The 22,485-nt window shown below is 37.8% G+C and overlaps 2 protein-coding genes across 2 annotated transcripts in view; one reads left to right on the forward strand and one right to left on the reverse strand.

Annotated features, from left to right (window-relative positions):
• LOC140229808 (uncharacterized) overlaps nucleotides 1–15,315 on the forward strand; it is an 84,509-nt gene extending 69,194 nt beyond the window's left edge. Inside the window, exons 33-38 of the mRNA XM_072310041.1 lie at nucleotides 4,004–4,108; nucleotides 4,873–5,035; nucleotides 7,053–7,422; nucleotides 7,933–8,074; nucleotides 8,974–9,270; nucleotides 11,289–15,315. Of these exons, the coding sequence (XP_072166142.1) occupies nucleotides 4,004–4,108; nucleotides 4,873–5,035; nucleotides 7,053–7,422; nucleotides 7,933–8,074; nucleotides 8,974–9,270; nucleotides 11,289–11,381 (1,170 nt within the window). The 3' untranslated portion in view covers nucleotides 11,382–15,315. The remainder of the gene's footprint in view (nucleotides 1–4,003; nucleotides 4,109–4,872; nucleotides 5,036–7,052; nucleotides 7,423–7,932; nucleotides 8,075–8,973; nucleotides 9,271–11,288) is intronic.
• A 4,904-nt stretch (nucleotides 15,316–20,219) lies between these two features.
• The window catches only part of LOC140229839 (amyloid-beta precursor-like protein), a 90,801-nt gene continuing 88,535 nt past the window's right edge, over nucleotides 20,220–22,485 (reverse strand). Inside the window, exons 10-11 of the mRNA XM_072310064.1 lie at nucleotides 21,326–21,507; nucleotides 20,220–20,681 (exon numbers count right to left, since the gene is read on the reverse strand). Coding sequence (XP_072166165.1) covers nucleotides 20,430–20,681; nucleotides 21,326–21,507 — 434 coding nt within the window. The 3' untranslated portion in view covers nucleotides 20,220–20,429. The remainder of the gene's footprint in view (nucleotides 20,682–21,325; nucleotides 21,508–22,485) is intronic.

The following is a 22,485-nucleotide window of genomic DNA, read 5'->3' on the forward strand; positions in this document are numbered from 1 at the left end:
GTGATATTTTAGCTTAATTAAAAGCATTGAGAGTCTAATTTTTGATCTGTAAATCTGTTTTAGCATATTCAACAATTGTACATCACAAAAACTTCCAAAACTCATTTCAATTCTTATGTATTTTATTGTTTTCAGAATTTCTTATGTATTTCTTTGTTTTTCAACTTTTGTGTTTTCTTTGTTTTTTCATTGGAAATTGTCACTGACCACTTTTCTACCATAATTAGCACAAAATTAATCAATGAAAGTGATTAATTGTAAAAATAATCAGGTTTTTATGCCTTTCATGACAGAGCACTGTTTTCCATAGGAAATGTACACAAAATCACAAAATTGTGCCCGTTTTGGAGCGACATTCCGTTACAAAAATGGGCGTGGCTTCACAAAAGTATGCGCGGACGTTGCAAATTTGGTCTCAAAAGTTGCGCGAGACTTGAACGAAGAAAGTCAAGAAGCCTCGCGATGAGGCCTTCTCGCGTTACAGAATTATAGCGCGAAACGTCGAGGGGGGGGGGCGGATTCCGCCCCCCCCCCCGGCCCTTTTAGGGTTAAGAGTACATTATATATCTATTGTTGTGTGAAAATTGTTTGCTTCAGAATGGTCTTATATTCAAGTAATGTGCAGTTTAATGTTTCCAGGTTAGCGTGCCTGGTCAGTGACGGGGCATTAATCTGCACATTACTTGAATATGAGACCGTTCTGAAGCAAATAATTTTCACACAACAGTAGATATATAATGTACTCTTAAATGAATCCCACAAGGATTGGAACAATCATCCTCCAGCATTCCCACTGATTCCCGCTGATCAGTTACTAGCCATCCCCTTAAAAGAAAACTGTACTGACATTTTCTAATTGTCTGATAATTCTAATCTACATTTTTTGATGCCTACTACCGGAAAGAGAGGATTGTAAAACCCAGGATAAGCCTGTAATGATTTTTTGAAAAAAATGAAAACGAGCAACCCATGGAACGATCCACGCAATTTGGCCTACGTCACAGGTGCTCTTTATGCACAACTCCGACATTAGCAAGACGAACTACATAATGCCAATTTACTGATGAAATCTCACGCGAAGCACTCCAAAAGCTGTTATTTAGTATAATTGCAATATGGAGCTATAATAAATATGTTAAACAATATCTATTAATCTTTAAAAGCAAGCTCTTCAACAGCTTTTTATTTAGATAAAACTTGTGGGGAAATTCCAGATATGCAAAATGAAATTGGCATCGTTATCCGAACGTGCTGCCCATAGAAGACCGTGTGTAAGTAACATTACGCATTGATGATCATGATCGAGCTGAGCGATGGTTCGCCAGTTCTAACTATCTAACGTAGATGAGGGCTAACTGAGTGAATCTCGAAAATCCAAATGTAGTACTATAGACTCTCTTCAACGGCACGCACGATTTACGCTTAGTGAGATGAAAACGGTACCCAGTACACATAGACTCTGAAATACTAGAACTAGGACTAGGACTACTGAGCAGTCAAGGAGTAGGTTCTACGTGGCAGTCCAAGTTTTGATGAGTAGGCCCTACACACACTCACCGTCGACATTGCAGCTGTAGGCTCTATGTGCACAGCGCTAAGGCACAGCGTAACGTTACATACCCTGCTGCCAGAACTTGAAGAAAGTCCAGACGAAAGTCCAGACCCCAGATCTAGATCTGGACCCTTGTCCTGCAGGCACTGTTGTTCCTGTGCTGATTTTTTCAGGTAAGGTATCTGCTTTATGGATTTCCGATGTTTTGTAGTCGAGTAAATCTCATAGTGGTGTTCTTTACACCAAGGACTAATGTTAGATCTAACAGTTTGTTTCAGTAGGCCTACTAGGACCCATATCTCGGAAGAGTGGCCTGACCACGTAGATTCTAACACAGTGTCGCCGCTTCGCGATCCCAGCGCTGGTGTAGGTATAGTGCTAGCGTACTTCCGTATCCATGTAGATATCTCAAAATTCACCTTGCCAAATGGCACCAAACTCACAGGAAGTACTTTATGATTCATATCCAACAGCTCACATTGATTGGAAACAAATCACATGTCGGGAAGCGTAAGTGTAAATGTCGACTTTCCTGTCGGCGTCGCTAAAAATAATCTGCTCTACGACTAACATGAGTGATTGCGGCCAGGCCCTACCTAGAGTGTCTATCTGCTGCGCACGCACAGACTGAAGTTAGCCATTTAATATCATAAGACAAATCTTTCAAGTAATCGGGGGCAATAAATAGATTTACAAATTATTTGTGGTAAGTTGAATGAAAAATGTAGTTCCTATATCACACAAGTCGCAAAAATCATTACACTTTTGAGTTTAGTTCTCGCGTAAATTCCCCGTTCGCACAGTACTAGTCGGCTAACTTCAGTTCTAGATTGTGCATCTTGCGTTCGCCAAGATCTCTCGCGAAGAGTGATTTTTTTTTGAGTGACGACTTGAAAGTCGGCGTCAATATTGATACTTCTCGATTACTGATTTCGTTCAAATATAAGAGAATACTTTGAAATATGCTATGAAGTATATCCTGTAATTTTGGTGCGATTTGGTTTAGTGAAATTTGAGATATCTACATGGATAGAACAGTACACAAGCGTCGCCTGCTAGCTAAATTAGGCCTAAACGTCGTCTGCTACTCGATACGAATCAACGCACGCGTATGCAAGCACTTGTAATCAGTAATAGTGAGGGCACCTGTGACATCATAACATCCGGGCTCGTCAGCTCATTAGCATAATACTCACCTAAAAAGTTCAATTTTTAACATTAAATTACGGACTTAATCGTAATGAAATTTTGATTCTTTTTGCACCGCTGGGTCTTTTAGAATTAAAAGAACAACATATAAAAAAATAAAAAACCGGTAAAATGCCCTTATAAACTACTTTTTGAGATATTTTGCACACGGACAAACAAACAAACGAACCAACCAACCAACAAACCAACAGTAACGAAAGCATAACCTATCCCTTTCCCTTGGCAGAGGTAATAATAATACTTATAATAATAATGATAATTATAATATTATGATAATTATAATATAATGATAATTATAATTGTCATTATTATTTTTATTATTATTATCATGATGATTATTATTATTATTATTGTTATATTGATAATAATAACAATATAAAATATAACATATTTTCCATTAACAAATATGTTCAAATGTACTTTAAAATGTGATCATTAATGAAACAAGTGAGTTTTTAGATGTTTCTTGAAGATGATGATGTATTGCTGGTTGTTTGGGGTAGTTAATTCCACAGTTTTGGAGCAACAGATGAAAATGTTCTATTACAAAGTGTGGCTGTAGAGATATTAGTTAAATAGTTGACACTGTTACTTACAATAGTGAGCATTAAATGATGAGAATCTATATTAATGTACAGGTGTCTAATCTGCAGCTAGTCATTGTAATGTTGTCGAGTTCTAGATGGAAACCTCAAAGAGTACAGTTTATTGAATACTTTTTGTGCCAGGAATTTTTTGACAGAGTGTTATAGGGCTCTGAGTACCAATCATTACTCAAGCATACAAAGGGTTAAAGGGATCGTATAGTTTTGGTTGAGACCTAATTTCAGGTTTCTAACATTTTTTGTGAGATAATGAGAAACCTCTTATGAAATATGAAAGATCATTAATTCCATGAGGAATTCAACATTTATTTGATGAAAATTGGTTTTGAAATAGCTGAAATATCCAAAACAGAGCGATTCTAATGAGTGTGGGACCCACACTTCTTTACGATCGCTTTGTTTTACTTTGTTTTTGGATATTTCGGTCATTCCAAACCCAATTTTCATCAAATAAACTTTGAATTCCTCTTAAAATGGTATGCTCTGTACTATTTCATAAGTGTTTTCTTGGTATTTCGCAAAAAGTTAAAAGCCCAATTCTCATCTCCACCAATACTGTATCATCCCTTTAAGAGGTTTCTCTAACACCAAACTTGATTTGAAGAAGCCACGCCCAACTCTGTCTTTAATCCTACAGATTAAGTTTCAGGAGCAGGTTAGGATGATTGGAGAAGGTGCTACTCTGGACTCCCTCACACCGGTGGAAATACCCTTCGTTTACAAGCCTGAGGGTCTCCAAGAGGTAAGGGTCAATTGTCACTAGGGTGTCAAGACCTCTGTATATCATTGATGGTGAAGTCATCATCTGACACATTATGTGGGTTAGTCACAGTAGTTTTTGAGATTTATTTAGTGCTTGAATTTTCCATTAACTTTTTTACAACATCACCAACAAGCCTGCAGCCAGCAAAACGTAAACATACGAGTGTATAGAGCTTCAGGATCTGTCATACACAGTGTATACCACAGTACACACTCAAAAATTTCATTGTGTTAACATGTTAGCATGTTCTCCCAAGGGAGAATAGTACAATTGGTTCACTATCACATGATCATATTTATCTATCACTGACTGATATTTGACTGACTGAGGCAATATACAGTTTTAACTGCATCGGATGTAGAATGAGCTGACCAATCACTGATTGATTATTGACTGACCCATGCAATACATAGTGATGTCCGCATTGTGATGTGGAATTAGCTCACTGTCTTGGAAGTTTTCCAACAATGTTCTCCATCAGACATGCTTCCATTGATGAAGGAAAGATACAGGCATTTGATGTTTATGGTTAAAGAATGTTTTTAGTCTTTCTCCTTGACTAATCAGCAGATGTCTAATAGAGTGACTTGTACAGAATGTTGAGCCTGAATATTGTTTTCTTTAAGTCTCAAAGGGAGCACTTTTTGAGCAAGATATTGTATGTTATCTTGTATGACACACATAGGTATGAAATCAAAAAGAGTTAACTCATTCATTACGTAACATTGATCTCCCTTCCCTAGCAAAAGATGCCCAGTGGCGCTCCATTACCCAGTCAGATGTTACCACAAGTCTATCGTATGTCACAAGCTGCCACAGGCTCCTGGCTGGATGCTCCATTCAGAGCAGAGCGTAACTATGACAACCAAGGCAGAATGCTGATGGATGGTGCCAGTGCGAATCCTGGTAAGAAGATGAGAGTCTTGTGGTAGGATTGGCCTTGGGGTGGAAGCTGTTCTGAGATTCTTTATCCCACAAATATGAAATGACCATCAGCTCAGCTCTGGTATTTTTTGAAGGAGATGTCTCTTTATTTTCTACTGTCACTAAGGCCAGTAGAAATAGATGATGGGGGATTTGAATTCTGTCATTGGCTGGCACAGGGAATATATCATGAGAAACAGAAATTATGCATCTATGTCTGATGATGACACTAGATGGTGATATCAGATATCGGATATCAAATCATTGCTGTATGTGACATGTATCTAAAAATACTGTATAAGCTGTTATTTTCGCATGGGGTTTAATTTTCACGAATTTTGCAAATCTCAGTGCATCAGGAATTTAACAACACGCGAAAATGTCTCCATGCACTAAGGTAATAGCGCATTTAGCGTCGGAGTCAGTTTGCGAAAATGTCTATGACCTCCTCATTCGCGAAAATGTCTGTACGTGAAAATAACAGCCTATACAGTATCATGTTCTGTTGCCTAATGAGGGCATTTGGGAGAGAATATTTTTTTTTTTTCCATTGCAGAATTAATTGCCAATAAACCCTAACTCTTCATGTCACAAAATAATGTGCTCAGGGGTTATGATGTAGTTCCAACAATGTTATAAGATACCAAGGTCATTGAAGGAGCAGGCTATTGTTTCACCTTACTTCACTATTTCCACAACTTATGTCAAAAACATAATTAAAACAACATGAAAATATTTGAAAATACACAGATCAGCATATGTGACATACATATGCTGTGCTTGCATAATGTAAAACATTTAAGATTATGACAAAGATTTAAAATAAGGAGGAAGAAGCACAGGCTTCTTTGTATTGATAATCATTGCATTGAATAGACTTCAATATACTCAATGAGTGGTTTTTTGTCTTCTGTACAAACCTTTTGTCAATGATGAGTTGACATGAGGAATTTGAATGGCAGTGGTTAGATAGTTATTGTACTATAAGCATCAGTTTTTTTCTCCCGCTCCCAAGTTTGCCTGTCTCGATCAAGGAGAAACAAATTTGCTCAAATTGTCTTTCATTGCGGAACTAGAAAGGTTAAAATGATCATCAATGTTGTCATGCATTTGAAGATAAAAATCTCATTCTCATTGGAGACAGTCTGTCATAACGATGTTTTATCTCTTAACCCTAACTAGGCCGGGGGGCCTCTGAGGCCCCCCCCCCCCCCCCACTCAACGTTCCGTGGGATGTATCACTATCGCAAAAAGCTATCGCCGCGATGTTTCGTGACTTTTTTGTATCGAGTCTCCCGCATCTTTTGACACCAAATGTGCGATACCCGGGCGCGGTTCTGAAGTTGCGCATAAATATGTACGTGCATCTCAGACCAAAAATTGCTCAAAAACGTGAATTCATGTATAATTTCAATGCAAACTGTGCTCACAGGCCAATTTCATAAAAGCATGATTATAATGGGGTTGTATTGATTAAAATCAATTTATAACATATTTTCTTGTTTGGAACAATGTCGCGGACAAATTTCATCGAAAAAAATGAAAAACAAAGTAAAAAAATAAAGAAATACATAAGAAATAAAAAAAACAAAAAATACTTAAATTTTTCTGATGGCATAATTTTTTTCTCTTACATGTGCTAAGGACACTAAAAAGAATATTTACACAAAAAATGTGCCTGTTTTGAGCTTTATTTAGTGATTTATATCAAATTGTCTGATTTCATGCATCATTATGCATAAATTAACATAATTTAGCATAAGCGATATGGTACTTTCGATTACATCATAGGCAATGTGTGTGCCAATTTTCGTTGTGATCACGCGGTCGACGGCCGAGATCTGGAGGGGGGCCTGGCAGGCCCCCTGGGCTGTATCATCTACCTAAATAGCCGGGCCTAGTTAGGGTTAACCAAATGTGCAAATTAAGGTGTTGGGAATGTGAGTGAAAAGAGAATTTCTTCATATGATACAGTTGTATGTCATGTGTCACACAGCAGGTGTCGCTGCAGTTGACTTCATACCTGCACCCTCCCAGCCCCTCACTGTGTCTGATGCCAAGCGCAAAGCCCAAGCCCTGGCCCAGGCTCAGGGGTCAGTGGAGTCAGGCACTGCATACCCACCACTCGTGGCTGGAAGCAATGGGGGCAATCAACCACAGCACTCCTTTGCGGTGAAGGCTCAGGCCCAGGGCTACGCTAACCTCCAGGCCAAGCAGAGAGCGCTAGAATCCCAGACACAGCCCTGGGGGGCCACTGGGACTACACCCTCCATAACACCACAGCAGCAGCAGCAGCCGGCAGTGAAACCAAAGAATAGCTTTGAACGCATCATGCTCAGACTCAGCACAAAGTTTCCCACTTACAACAAGTGAGTATCTCTTTAATTCTGTTCATTCACTCACTAGAATTGTTGGTTTTAAGCTCGCTAGACTCACTCTCACTCATCACTCACAGTCAGCTTCTAAAACAGAAAGAAATACAGAAATGAAGCTGAAGATTATCAGTTCAAATAGATTGAATAAAGATATTATGATTGTATTGAAGTAACTCTTCACATTTTTTTTTTTTGGGGGGGGAGGGGGGGGGTCTGTAAAGTACAGGTGTATGCCTTTGCCTTACTTCAATTTCAATGTGATGTAAATAAAAGATTCATGGTCATGCATTTTATTAACAGTTTACCTACCTTATGTCAAGGCAATGTTAAAACCAACTAATAAGATAAGAAAAAATACAGGTACAGCATAGAAATATAGAAGTATCTCAAAGAATGTAGACAAGGATAGAGCTGCTATTGTTAATCCCAACTGAAGGAGAATGAAAAATATACCCCACGTCCCCATCCATACCGATTAATGTTACACCCACCTCCATGTTACAGGGTCCAGCTGACTAACTTTCTAAAAGAAGTGAGAACGGCAAACAAGGGCTCCCTCTCTGGTCTGTCTGTGGATGACATCATGGTGCAAGTCACTGACCTTGTTCGTAAGAGACATCGGGACTCGGCTAATACTGCATCTCAGGTGAGAACCCAGTTTTAGATGTGGGACAATACTTTGTATTCTATGAAAACCAGAAATACTCTGACAAAATACATTAGAAAATGTACTTTCAAGGGCTGGTACCGAATTTGGGCCATTTTTACATTTTGATCTTTTTTTTTTATTAAATGATGGTCAGATTTTCTATATCCTTGACAGGTATTTTTGACAGTGTGATAAGATATACAAATAGATGCCATGCCCCCCCCCCCCCCCCCACCCATCAAAGCTGCCCCCTCCCCCAAGTTTGCTACATTCGTAGGTAATACAAGCATGTGTGAAATGTTAAAGGTGCAGGAGTATTAGACTTTTACCATTTTTATGCCTCAGCCACAAAGTGTCACAGGAGGCATTATTCTCATTTAGGCCTATTGGAGTCATGTGAAAACAGACATTTTTTTCCTTTTTTTTTTTTTTGTCTCTTGCTATTGACTCATATGATGATGTTATCTGGATATCATGCAAATTTAACATTACTACAGATGTAGAATAAGTGTAAATAAGCAGTAATAGTTCGTAACATTTGAAAAAAATTAAAAACCAGTGAAGGTCTGTAATTGAAGGTAAGTGAATCTAAGGCTGTTGATCTAATATCAGTGATCTGAGGTCATTGATGTAATGTAATTGAATCTAAGGTCATTTGTCGGAGGTCAATGATCTAGGGACTTTGTTATATGATGCACATCCTGACAGAAGTTTAGTGAGAAGGGAGCATGTCCATTTGTGTTTCTTGATGCTGTCATAGTTTTTATTTGTTTGATGTTGCATGCTGTGAAAAGGCATTGATAGCCTTTGATATCCGTCTGTTAACCATAATTCTTTGCCTGCTGGCCGATGCTTTGTGAGAGTTGCCATCCTACATCTACTTTGTCCCTCCACAGAGAACACTGAACACCGGACCACTCAGCTACAACACAGGCCTCCTTGCCCGTCCCACCGTACCCCAGACAAACAGTGAGCTACAGCTACAGTCCAGGCGCCCCACCCAGTACCAGCCAGCCCCCAGCCCCGCCCAGCCTGCCTGGGGGCAGGTGAGTAAGACTGAGCCTGGAGTCAACTGGAAGAAGGAGCTAAGAGATGGGGAGGATGTGGAGGAGGATCCGTGTGTCATCTGTCATGATGAGATGGATGGAGGTAACTTGCTGGAGCTCACCTGTGGCCACACCTTTCACAAAAAAGTAAGTCTCATTCTTCTGTACACTACTTAGACTCCCTTTAAGGCTCAGCTATCTCTGTTTCTTTATTGAGCATTTGAACATTTTTAAGTCTTGGAAACCTGGGGCCCGTTTCATAGAGATTGAGCGTAAATAGGAATCCCTTGCAAATTGCATTTCATAGTGAGTTTGCGATTGATTGCAAGTAACGCTCAATCTACCGAAAGTAATGCTTGATGCTTTGTATTTCTTGAAATCAAGCGTAAGTGTCTTTACGAAATGGGACTTACGCTCAATATTAAACTTACACTTGATTCACGGAGCTACACTCAATAAATCGAGCATAAGATCAATCGCAACTCTTTATGAAATAGGCCCCTAGACTTGTCATTGTATTATTTCTTCTCTCTCTCATTTAAAAGCAAGCATGCATATCAACTGAGGATCTGGTTCAAATTAAGTTTTCGGTGACTGATTTTTAAATGTGTATTCGCTTTTGTTTGATTGTCTGAAGAAGTCAGTGAGAACATGCTGACAAAGTTAGTTGACATAGCTATCAGAAAGTTTTAGATTATGAACTCTGAAAAGTTTTGTGCAGGTGTGGCTTTTTTATGCCTCCGCCACGAAGTGGTGCCGGAGGCATTATGTTTTCGGGTTGTCCGTCCGTCCGTCCGTCCTTCCGTCCGTCCGTCGTAGCGTCCGTCCGTCCTTCTGTCCGTCCGTCCGTCCGTCCTTCCGTCCGTCCGTAATGAATTTTGTGGACAGGGTAACTACCAAAACCTTTTGAGGTATCCTAATGAAACTTGGCATGTATGTGTATTAGGGGGTGAAGTTGTGCCTATCAACTTTTGGGTGCACATGCTCAAGGTCAAAGGTCAAAAGGTCAAGGTCAAATGCTTAAAATGTTACTATTTCCCCCATATCTATGCCATGCCTGAAGATATTTTCTTGAAACTTAGGGTATACATGTATTACTCAATCAAGATTCTCTAGTGAAAGTTTGGGATCATGCGCTCAAAGGTCAAAAGGTCAAGTAAAAAATGTGAAATTTAACTTTTTTCTCTGTATCTTGGAAATAGTTCAAGGTATCTTCATGGAACATAGTATATATGCATGTACTGACCGGCAGTGATTAGCTAGGGAATTTAGGGTTCATGGGGTCAAAGGTCAAGGGCAACACTTCAAAATTTTACTATTTCCCTCATATTTGTGCAATGCCAGTAGGATTTTTTTTTAAACTTGGTGTATGCATTTTTAACCTGATAGTGATTCTCTAGAAAGTTTTGTTTTTGTTTTTGTTTTTTGTTTTTTGCCAAAAAGGTCAAAAGGTCAAAGATCAAGTGAAAGTGCTGAACTTACTTCTTCCTCCATATCTCGGAAGTGGCTCAAGTTATCATGAAACTTAGTACATATTTATGCATGTTCTGCATGACAGCAATTCTCTTATGAGTTTTAGGGTCAATGGCCAGATGAAAATGGTAATAATTTACTATTCAATACAGAAATTGCATTTTTTCTCCATACCTTGAAACTTACTCAAGGCATAAACTTATGAAAGGGTCAAAGTCAAGTTAAAGTCCTTCAATCCCCAAATACGTGCTCTCCTATTCGTCCAATTAAACCTATGTCAAGGAAGGTGAACATTCAACACTTTTGTGACAAACATGTCATTTTGATATTTTGCCAGTTTTGTTAAAATGTAATCACACATTGTCCACATGTACTATAGACCTATTAAGAGAATCATGCATTATGGCGGAGGCATACCAGTCGCCATAGCGACATTTCTAGTTCAGACTATCGTAATCGTTTTCAGGGCAGACGTTCCCTTGTTGGTGACCAGTCATCAACATTTTTATTCAAAGCAATTGCTTATTACCAACTATAAGTACACTCATATCAAATGGTATCAGATATGATAGTAAGAAGAAAATTTTTAGTATTTCATAGGTTGCCGAAACTACTGGAGAGACAAATTTTTGATCCAACATTAGTTGAGATCATTTCTAAAGTTTTCTTTTTGTGTTGAATTTTTGTTGCAGTGCATCATGCACTGGTTCTCCAAACAGAAGACGTGTCCAACTTGCCGTACGTACATCGTCCTGGAGAACGAGTTCCCCACTCTAGGCCATTAAGGAGCTTTGGTATCATACAGATGTGTCTCCGTCCAGTGACTGTGTCGGGGTGTCAGGATCTGAAGGCTGTTGCTAGGTGTGTCTGGATCTGAAGACTGTTGCTAGGTGTGTCTGGATCTGAAGACTGTCACTAGGTGTGTCTGGATCTGAAGACTGTCACTAGGTGTGTCTGGACCTGAAGGCCATTGCCGGATGTGCCTGGATCTGGCAGCTGTTGCTAGGTGTGTCTGGACCCAGTGGCTATTCTAAGTGCCACATGACTATTAATGTGACTATCAGTGAATATATGAACAGGACGACAGCTGATAGATTAAAAGTTTTCTGTGTGCCACAATCTTCCATGGAGCTACAATGTAGTTTGGATGAAAAGTTTACATAAATGTTGAAGTTTAAGTGTAAATGTTGCAATGTCATGTTTTTGTGCATGTTTCTGTCATACTGGTGTCATCTAGGCTATGTTCCTTCTGTGACTCATGATATATTTAGGTATAATGGGGGAGGGGGAGGGGTAGTCATCAAGAGCTTTGGTTAAAAAGAATTCCTTTAATTATTGATTACATTGTCAGGAATATCTAGGGCTGTGATCATTACAACTGTGATGTGGTATTTGATAGGTTGATTACGCTTGTTATTATTAAAAGTACCAGTATTAGGTTTTTAGCAGGGAAGTTCAAACTTACTGTTCTTTGTTAATTGATATAGTATCACTTCAACCCAGCAAATGAGAAACTGAATTCTTGTTCATTTCTTACTCCTGATGTATGTAATGTAATGTGATCAAATTAATGATTCTTGTATCAAGGTTTTATTACAACTGGTTGACAAATTTACCCTTCATTGATGTAAATAAACACTGATTATTCAGTGCTTTTAGTAGTTGCCATGATCAAAATCTTGAGCCATACAAACTCTGGTGGGAGTTGGATCCACAACCTCCTAATTGTTACATAGGTGTCATACCCACTAGACTACCAAGCTTCTGCTCAATAGCCAGTGATGGCTAGTGGTATATAATTACAGGTATAGTGGATATGACGCCTGTCTAGCAATCAGAAGGTTATGGGTTCAAACCCCACCGTGGTATGTATGCCCATGATTACTTATCATGCCTATTATTCAAACACTGAATAATCAGTCTTTATTTACATTGGTGAAGGGCAATTTGTCAATTTGGGGCAACATACCCAGTGTGACTATCCTTCATTGCCTGTTTTAGAAGTATAATGCAATCGGGTAGTATTATGAGAGTCATCAATAATATCCACACACTGTACGTTGCATAGATTGTGAGCATGATTATTTATGAATCGGGCTGTGTAGGGCTATTTCAAGAATGGTTAAACTCACCATCAAGAACCATAGTGAAAGAATGAGAAAGTAATATTGTTCCAATAAAAGAAGCAAGGTCTGTATTTTCTCACCATGGGGACGGTGTATGTTGCATTTAACAGGAGTCAGTATTTTGTTATGCTGTTAATTTTGTGCATATTAATCAGAGCACAATATATATGGTGCATACAGATGTTTGTAGCTGTTTATTTTTTATTTCACTCACAAAAACATTGGGGTATATACGGCATTTATGTGAAGTCAAGAAGTATAATTATGATGTATGCAGGAAATTTTTGTTGCTGTTTTTGATTCACAAAAACCAAAGGGGTATAATGCAGCCATTTATGAATGCTCTTATTGTATTTGCTACCGTCGAGATGGCATTCCATTTATATTTTACAACTTGAATTTAGCTTTTGAAATTGCTCATTATCTTATGCACCAACTAGAAAATGTACACCATTAAAGTCATGGTATACGTTCTTGGCAAGGCAATGCAAAAAGTGAAAAGTTATTTGATAGCGAAAGGGCATTACTCCTGATGAGGCTAAACAGCATCAACAATTTTTAGCTCTCAGTTTACAAATGTTGAAGTTCAGATCTCATTGCTAAAATGTCTAGTTTTTAACCTCCTAAAAGCACCACCTGAAAGATGTTGATTCTATGTGCCTTGCTCGCTGCAATCTGTCATATATACCGAATGCACTGTATTGTTATATCTGAGCCAAAATTGTACGGATTACATGTTATATTGAGATGCATTGTTCCATGTTGTTGTGATAAACCAGAGTTGTACTTTTTTTTTCTTCTTTTTACATTAGTATGCGATTTGAATCCTTTGTGTAAATGTGTTCACTATGTCTACTGCATTTTAAATTTCCAGCTGTTCATCTGTATTGAGTCTCTTTGAAATTTTGAAGGTTAATATGGAAAAGGGGAAAATATAGACATGAAAGCATACATTTGGTTGCCATGAAAGGAAAAACAGTGATTTATGATTATGGAGGGAGCCCTCTATCTGATGGTGAAATGTTTTGCTATTTTCCATTGTGACTGTCAGGTTAGTAGATGACCTGAAAGTTAAAGGGTCTGGAAACAAAGTAAAGAGAATGCTGACTTTCAAATGAATAGTTGCTTCAACAATTTTAGTAGGCACACTGGGTATTGGATTGTGTGGTCTTTCAGGCTACAAGTATGATTTTTTACTTGTTTAATGCAGATGTGTTGACACATTTTAAAGTTAAGCATCCATACAGATAGCAAAGTATATCCACAGAAACATATCTTAGATATAATAGGGAGAAAACAGAAAAAGAATTGTTTCTGTGTATGTTTAATCTGTTTATCCATTTTTTGGCAGAAGTATTTTCTTTGTACACAAGAATTTGTGAAGACAGAAGAGAATTGTGCACTTTTTTTTCTTTTTTCTTTTTTCTGTCAGCTTTATACACAGCCATTGCACCAAAATTATATCTTTTGAAAAGGAAGGTCAAAAAGTGTGAAATTAATAGTGTTATGCACAGCTAGTAACTTTTACATTTCTCAATGTATTTGCTAAAAGAGGTCTCTGAACACTTTTCCAAAACAAGGACGTTTCTATCTTTACGTTAACAATGACGGTTGGTTAGGATGTACATTGTAGAAGGGATACGATCAGCTTACTGGCATTAATACATGTGGGACTGAAGAAAGAGAGAAACAGCGTAATCATACAAAGTTGTCACATGACTGACCAAGGCTTTGGATGAAGAAGAGACAATCTGTTTTTTGTTTTTGTTTTTTTGTGTTTTTTTTTTCGGGGGGGGGGGGTGCGGGAGGGGGAGGTTGCCATTTGGCTGATTAGTGTTACAGTCAATTTTGTTTTTTGTTTCATTAAAGATTTCTTACTGTCTGCAATTCAAAGTGCACTGTAAGGTCGCTTTATTCTTTTTGAAAAGGATTCCACGCCAATGTACCCGTTATTTATTTGTGTATATATGATTATTGGAAGTGTTTATGTATTACACGTAGTAGGGTTTGGAGTAATCAAAACTTTGCTTTCCATGTTAGAGAATGATATTATACCACCAGGAATACAATGTAATAACTGACCTTTCTGCGTACCATTTGGGTTTTCCCGTTCACTGTTTGGAAACAATGTTTCAATTTTTGACTGGTTGTAAAGATATTGATGAGATTCCCGACAGGTGATAGGGTGGATGTCTTCTTGGAAGGCCAATAAACAATCCCAGACTGCCAACATTCCCTCAAGAAAGACAAAATTCACTCACAGTGTTTGTTGTGTAAACCCCTCCCTAATGATTTGTAGCTGATAATGATTGTATGACTGTAGGTGTTGTTATCTGAGCGGGACGTGGCTTTCAGTATTAGGTAGCTGAGAGCATTAAAATGCCATCCACAGATTTTGACTTGTTTGATAAGACATGAATATGCAGAGAATGTTTGTCATTAGTACCAAATAATTAATGTAAAAAAGAAAAAAAAAAGTAGGAATATGAAGATGTCCCAAGATGATATACGGGAATGTCTTTGTCATTATTTGTTTCTTGTTGTTGACTTGACCATGTTTTAAAAGCCAAAATAAAAATAATTTTGAGCGAAATGCATAATTTGTGTTCTTTGTCCTACACTCGTCAGATTAGATCTGAGCTGGTAATATCAATATAATATCATCAATACAATAACATCATGATATTGGTATATCAATGTCCCAGAGGCAAGACTGTGAGGTTGCAATGCCGATCCATACTGCATTTGTTGGAGCGTCAACCAGGAACAGAGACAACTTTTACCATGGGATGATTTTCTTTCTATCCATATGACATAGAAGTTGATATCAATTCCTGGATCAACAACTCACACATGGGGACACTGGATATTATGTTACTGTTATTTATCCAGGAATCACCGCAACACTCTTCAAAACACAACATCCAAGTGAGGTCTCTGAAAACTCTCTTCAATTAGCAGACAGTAGTCAAATAAAAACACAGATTTTTAGACACTCCTTACTGAAGACAAACACAATGAAAACTTTAATTTTTTCACTTTTCAAGGCAAGAATGCCTCAAGAAAGAAAGAAAACAAGATAATACAAAATATCTTTTGAATATGCAGCTCTGGACACCGATGCATATTAAATAGCTCAACTCAAACAGAGGCTGGGGCAGAAAATACTCAAGCACAATTATTTCACAGCGGTTTACACGTCTGAATACATAAAGCAATAAAAGAGCCTTGCATTCTCTTTTCCAATTTCTTCAAAGACACTAGTCTTCCATTTCCTCTTCATTCTGGGGGTTATTTGTTGTATGAAACCACACTGTGCACCTGGTGTCAAAGTTCACAATGCCAGGAAATCATATGGCTTGTGCAGGAGTGTCGGCATTGGCACATCTAGTGCCAACTCCTGCTGGTCAGATGATAGAATTCCCAGGATTTAAAACCAAACTGGGGAAGTTGTCATGGAGAATTTGTAATTGCACAAAGCTGCAATAGTTACAGTCACAACAGCAACAGCCAGAAAACAACCAATCAGTTATACTAAAGTTGTTGCCACAGTAACAGCAATCATTGCAACAGAGAATAATTATAATCAACTTTAGGAAACCAGCCCTGGTCTACTCCTTACACATTAAGATTAAAGGATAACCAACCTGTAAAATGAGTCTGTGTATCACGTCATGTGTACAAATGTATTTCTTACTGTTTTGTTGATGACCTCGAAGCAACCGACATTAGGTAGAACTGTGCGATGTGCTACCAGTATCAATTAAATGATTTTGTATGGATCATGATTACATAATTCTTCAATCGATTACCTGTACATCAACCAAGGCCTCACAAGATTCTACCACATAAACCAATTTAGATATCTACCCCCGCACCACCCATAGAACTTAATCAATCCATTCCCAGTGGTTCTCATCTCGCCCCACCCCCTGTAGTACTTCCTCCACGTGTCATACAGGACATCTATTTTACTCCATTCTGTACACTCCATAGACTGCTGTCGTCACAAACACAAAATCAAATACAGGCTTGATTTCCACATACACAAACATACACACACATAATTATGCTACAATATAACTCATCCTCTTTTTGGCAACAAGAGTCTGCAAGGGTATACTTTGCTAGAAAGAAATAACATTTTAGCATTTTATGTACAACAAATTAAAATAATTACACATCATGACAAAGCTAATTAAATAAAATAAAAAGAAAGAAGTGAGACTGTCCCAACATGGAACAGTGAATGTCAACGGACAAACTATAATGCTGTCTGGAATTATTAGCACATTGAAAACATAGTCCAGGTTGAAATAAAATTAACTCCATGGGAATATTCAAGCATTTTTGTGTGAATTCATTTTGCAGTGATACATAGCATGCCAACAATTTTTCACAGTAACAGCTAACTGACCACTGAAATCACAGGAGAAAACTTCATACCAAACATACTGCCTGAATTTGCTTGTAATAGCAAGATTTAGCGCTGCATGATTATCTCTTTATGATGATCTCTTTATGATGACACTGATATATACCAGACTGACGGTCTTACTGACACAAACAGAATGGTGAACTACTCAAAGAATTGCTGTGAATTTCACCTTACAGGCAACATACAAAATCTCTTACTGGAAACATTTTTTTTTCATCCTTTGAAATACAGTACGCCTCATTGCTCCATCTGTACATAATTTTACATGACAAGAAACAGCAACATTCAGAATAAAACAGGGTGCTAAAGTACACCCTCTTGTGGTCAAAACATTACAGGTTTAACTCTGGTTCACAGAGCTATAATAACTTAGCCTTTGTACATCAACTAAATGATAAAAAGTACTGTGTCAAATATATAGAAACTCCGCAAACTACTGACAGTCGGGTCACATGTTCCAAGCAGACTAAGTATGCGGCTTTACACACTAGGAAACTCTACAATAAAACTTATTTCAAATTTTCCAATAAACTGTTACGCAAATCATTCAGATATTTTGTCTATCATGAAAGTGGGGAAAAGATGATACTCTGCTAAAGTCCATTGTGAAACACTGGGATAAGCAAATCATACGGGCCTGTCATTGAGCTTTAGATATTTCTATCACTTCAGAGTTTTTAACTGGGAATACCAGTAAATCTAAAAGCAATTCTACAAAGTTATTGAACATATTCACAAAAACAAATTGGTCCTCTGACATTTATAACAACGGGTCTCTGTTTTCAAAGGATATCACAAAGAATATGTGATGTCAATAAATTTGGTATACATGAATATTCATGAGCACACATACACTGAATGGTATTCATACAATACTAAGTGGAATATCCTATGTTACAGGGCACTGAAGAAAGAAAACAATTATTGCATTAACTTAGACTTTACTCAAGCAGAGGCTGATGACCAGACGTCGGGGCAAAGTTACACAAGCTTGACTGTCCATTTGACCTTTATCATCATAAATATTACAAGTATCGTTGACTCTGACCGACAAATAGCCTCGAATCATGCCTAAGTGGCAAACTAGTCACATTCAGAGCAAATAAATCTTTCTATCTGATCCCTGTCCTAAGGCCATGTCAAATACCGCTCACCAGCTAAATCTGAGACAAGGAAAGAAAGGGTTTTAGTTTCCATGTCTCCAGAAAATCTACCTCATCTGTCCAAACAACCTAGCTTCACTCTATTCTTCTCATTTACACACAATATTTCTGCATGTCATCATATTTCCTAAGTCACATGTGTTCTATTATATCTACATGTATATTGAACAAGTTTTAATTTTGTGTAAATATTTCTCTTATTTCCCATGTTTTGAGAATAGTCATAAACCCAGTAGGATATGGTAACTTTGACAATTAAACACTGACCTTCTAGCAAGCCTCTACCTAATTAAGCTTTTCAAACATTTGCTGTGTAATGAGCTCTGTTTTTAAGTCATTAAATATGTAAGAAACTGCACAAAGGTTTTACCTGCACAACAATTTACAGTCAAAAAATGGAAAATCACTCTTACAGTAGTATGAATTACATACTATATATTTCTATGACCACACTACTCTACAGCTATTGCAATTTCAGCGCACAAAAAAAAAAAGCTTCGTCTTGCTTGTCACACATGAAAGGTATGCCCAACTTTGTACAACACACACAACTATATGTCACAAAGCACTATTTCACTATCATGTGAAAAAGGAAAAGAAAATGTTTACAATAAGTTATATCTTCTTGTAGGAATATTTATAGACAAGAAATCACACCATCACTGCAGTTTGCTTGGAGTAAAACGTCTGCTCTACAGCTGGGTCGCAGTGTATACAATCATATTGCAATGCTTACGACATCACTCCAAGGAATATCTACTGCTCCGCTGCATTAGTATCACATGTCATTAGTAAAAATGACTTAATGTCATCACTACTCAGATTATTTTGAGGAATTATCAGAGCACTGAAATCAAAGACAAAATGTGTCAAGATTCACCAATGATATCTGATGTATTATCTATTTCAATATGAATGAAAGTAATACCGGCATGAAAGAATGCAAACTTTTTCCTTGACCAAGACTACCATTGATGATCTCTGTCTACAAGATTTTCTTCTATCTCAAAAGTGATACGTGAGACGGTGCAGTACTTGCTAACACGGGTCTGTCACGAGTGCAGAGTAGCATATAAATACATAAACTGTGTTTACAAATGTGATACCTAGGGTTAAATGTAGGTAGATCCATGCAACACACCACCGTATAATAAATGTAAGAGTCTTAGTTACTTCATACATAAGCCATTGGTATTAAGTGTGGTATACATACACATCTATACATCATTTACTGCTTGTCATTTATTAAGTATTGCGTCAAAAAAGCTCAAAAAGCATAATTTCCGACAAGAAGTCCCCAAGACTCCAACAAGATCTTTTCTGCCTTGTCTCTCTTGCTTGTTTTTGTGCACTACGATTCTATCTCATATGCTGTCAATTAAACAACGAAAATAAATTCTTTTCAGGCGATGATCTACTTTACCTCAATGTGAAATAAAAAAAGACCATGAAAGATTCCAGTTGGCGCTACCAGCTGAAATGTTTGGTCACAAAGGCAATGAAATCATGTCTAGGTTTATTAGATAGAGCCAAGCAGAAAACTTCTTGTCAGTGGAGACAGATGCACTTCACAGCTTCTTCTGTAGAATTTCTTATCATCGTCACACTTTCTTTTCATCATCAAATCCTTAGTGTGAAAAATACAGCAGGTGGTATTTACCTGGTACAAACAGTCTTTCTATGTATCCTTACTGTAGCTTGACTGGTTTTGAGTGTTACACACTGATACATAGAGCTGTACAGATAAAGTGTTTTACAAGATCATGGAATCTACTGCTTATCATAAGTAAATAGGCAAAGTCATCTGTGGAATCAAATCAGCTGGTATCTACTTCACAGCTCAAGTCTCTTTGACTTACTGACAATTGGCATCTTAAACAATCGACTATTTACTACATATCTGTGAGGTGTGTCTTTAACATTGACTGCTTGTATTTTCCAGTGATCTACTGAAGAGGTCTACATGGAAACGTGTTGCCGTGACAACCACAGCGAAGCTCCTTGCTACAGGGGTCATGCCCCTCGCAGGAAGGCGTGTTTGTCCTAGCGAATGAAACAAAGGAGGAAAGTTTGTGGTGAGGCTGAAAGTGGCTCTACCTGGAATGACTACTGCATGTCGAAATATTTATATGTCGGGTTTTCGTAGCCGTTCTGCTGCATGGATACGATGTGCCTTTGCTCGACTGTTAGGTTGGGGTCAATTTCTGTGAAGCCATTGTTGACCGGTGTCCTTCGCGTCTTTCGCCGGACTATGAGGACAGCGATGACCAGTACTGTAGCCACAGCAAGGACGCCGCAGGCCAGACCGAAGGCTACCATGGGTTCGGAGCGGATCGGAAGCCTCTTCTTTGTGACCGACTGAAAGACAGATTCAGGATTTCAGGACCAGGGAATAGTGTTATAGCAACATTTTCAATTAAACATAACGAGGATTAACTTTGCAAAATGTACATTTAAATCAATTTGTATCATCATCATGCTTTAGAGAAAGAGTTAAACTGCTTCTACCTTAAACACATGTCATATCGACTATATATTTTACATCTTACTGCGCACACACACACACACACACACACACACACACACACACAAATGTCCAGTGTTCAAGTACTTAAAGCAATCAAAACTGTAAAAACTGTGGTCATCATTTATCTAATTCTGCTAAAGGAAGAAAAATACAGAGATTACCTCAGCGTATGTTTGTATTCCTCTAATTTTATCATATCAGATTGGTAAGATTCATCTCTCCTTGAAACGTTCAGTTTTTATCCCCTAGTCAAATATTTTGCAATAACTTCATAGCATTCAAGAATAAGAATATTGTTTACCAGAGTTAACATCCTTTATCAGAATTAGAAATCTCCTAGGGTGATGTATCCAAGAATGGGGAGTACTCAAGAATCAGAAGACTCAAATTTCTTCATAACACGTCACATTCATAAAGATGTTGTCTATCTACTTTTTTCCCAAAACTTGACCACTACCAGCCTTCTTGCACTCACCGTGTCCACCATGTTTTCTTGATCTCTGTTCACCAGCCTCTGTTTCTCCATCCTGACGGCTGCAGCTGATTTCTGGACCTTAGCGGCAGGTTTCTGGGCTACGATCAGGGTCTTAGGTTTCTCCACCTCAGTCTCAATGGGTCCATCTAACTCCTCCTCCAAGTAACTTTCAATTGGTTTCACTAAGAGAGAAAGAGGAAATAGTTTCAGTAGGACCAGTGTAAGCATCTAGTGGTCTCCACTAAAACATATTCCTGCACTGGTGACATTTAATCTAAATATCTACAATGAAGCATGTTGGAAGAACATACAGACACATATTCTGTGTTAGAGTGATAATCATGACATCTCATTGCACACACGATTAGATTGAGCCTAAAGTTTAAACTTCATCTCTGATATCATGTCAAGTTTTCATGTCAGGAAATCAATCAATGGACAAATTTCTCTTGACTTTTACTGGTATCTGTGATAAACTCGTCCACTCTTCATTTCTTCAATATTCATAATCAGCATATTTCACACCTGACAGAATGCCAACAGCACTAAAATGAATCATTCTTACAAATACAGGTCACAGTCCATTACTGCAGAAACTTTTACATGCACAGTGATATGTATGTACAGTGTATTATGCATTAGCAAATTATCATTTTTATTATTAATGCTGCATGAACAATTCAGTTCCTCAAGTCATAGTATTGGAGATGAGAATTGAGCTGTTAACTTTTTGCGAGATACTAAGAAACCATCTCTGAAATGTTACAGCACATACGATTCTTAGAGATTTTCAAAGTTTATTTGATGAGAATCTGTTGTGAAATGGCTGAGATGTCCAATAACAAAGTAAAACAAAGCATCCTAATAAAAGATGGGTCCCATCTTTTATAAGGATTGCTTTGTTTTGGATATCTCAGCCATTTCAAAACCAATTTTCATCAAATAAACATCAAATTCCTCTTGGAATTACATGCTCTTTCATATTTCAGAAGAGGATTCTCATTATCTCACAAATAAGAGTCAGAAACCTACAGGCAAGTTTCAACCAAAACTATACCATTACTTTAAAGCTGCAGAGTACAGACAAGTTTGTTGTGCAGACTATGACAAAATCATTGACAAGCACAGAATGAAGTGGAGAGAAGAAGACAGCAGTAACA

This window comes from Diadema setosum, chromosome 6, assembly GCF_964275005.1.
Source record: "Diadema setosum chromosome 6, eeDiaSeto1, whole genome shotgun sequence".
NCBI lineage: Eukaryota > Metazoa > Echinodermata > Echinoidea > Diadematoida > Diadematidae > Diadema > Diadema setosum.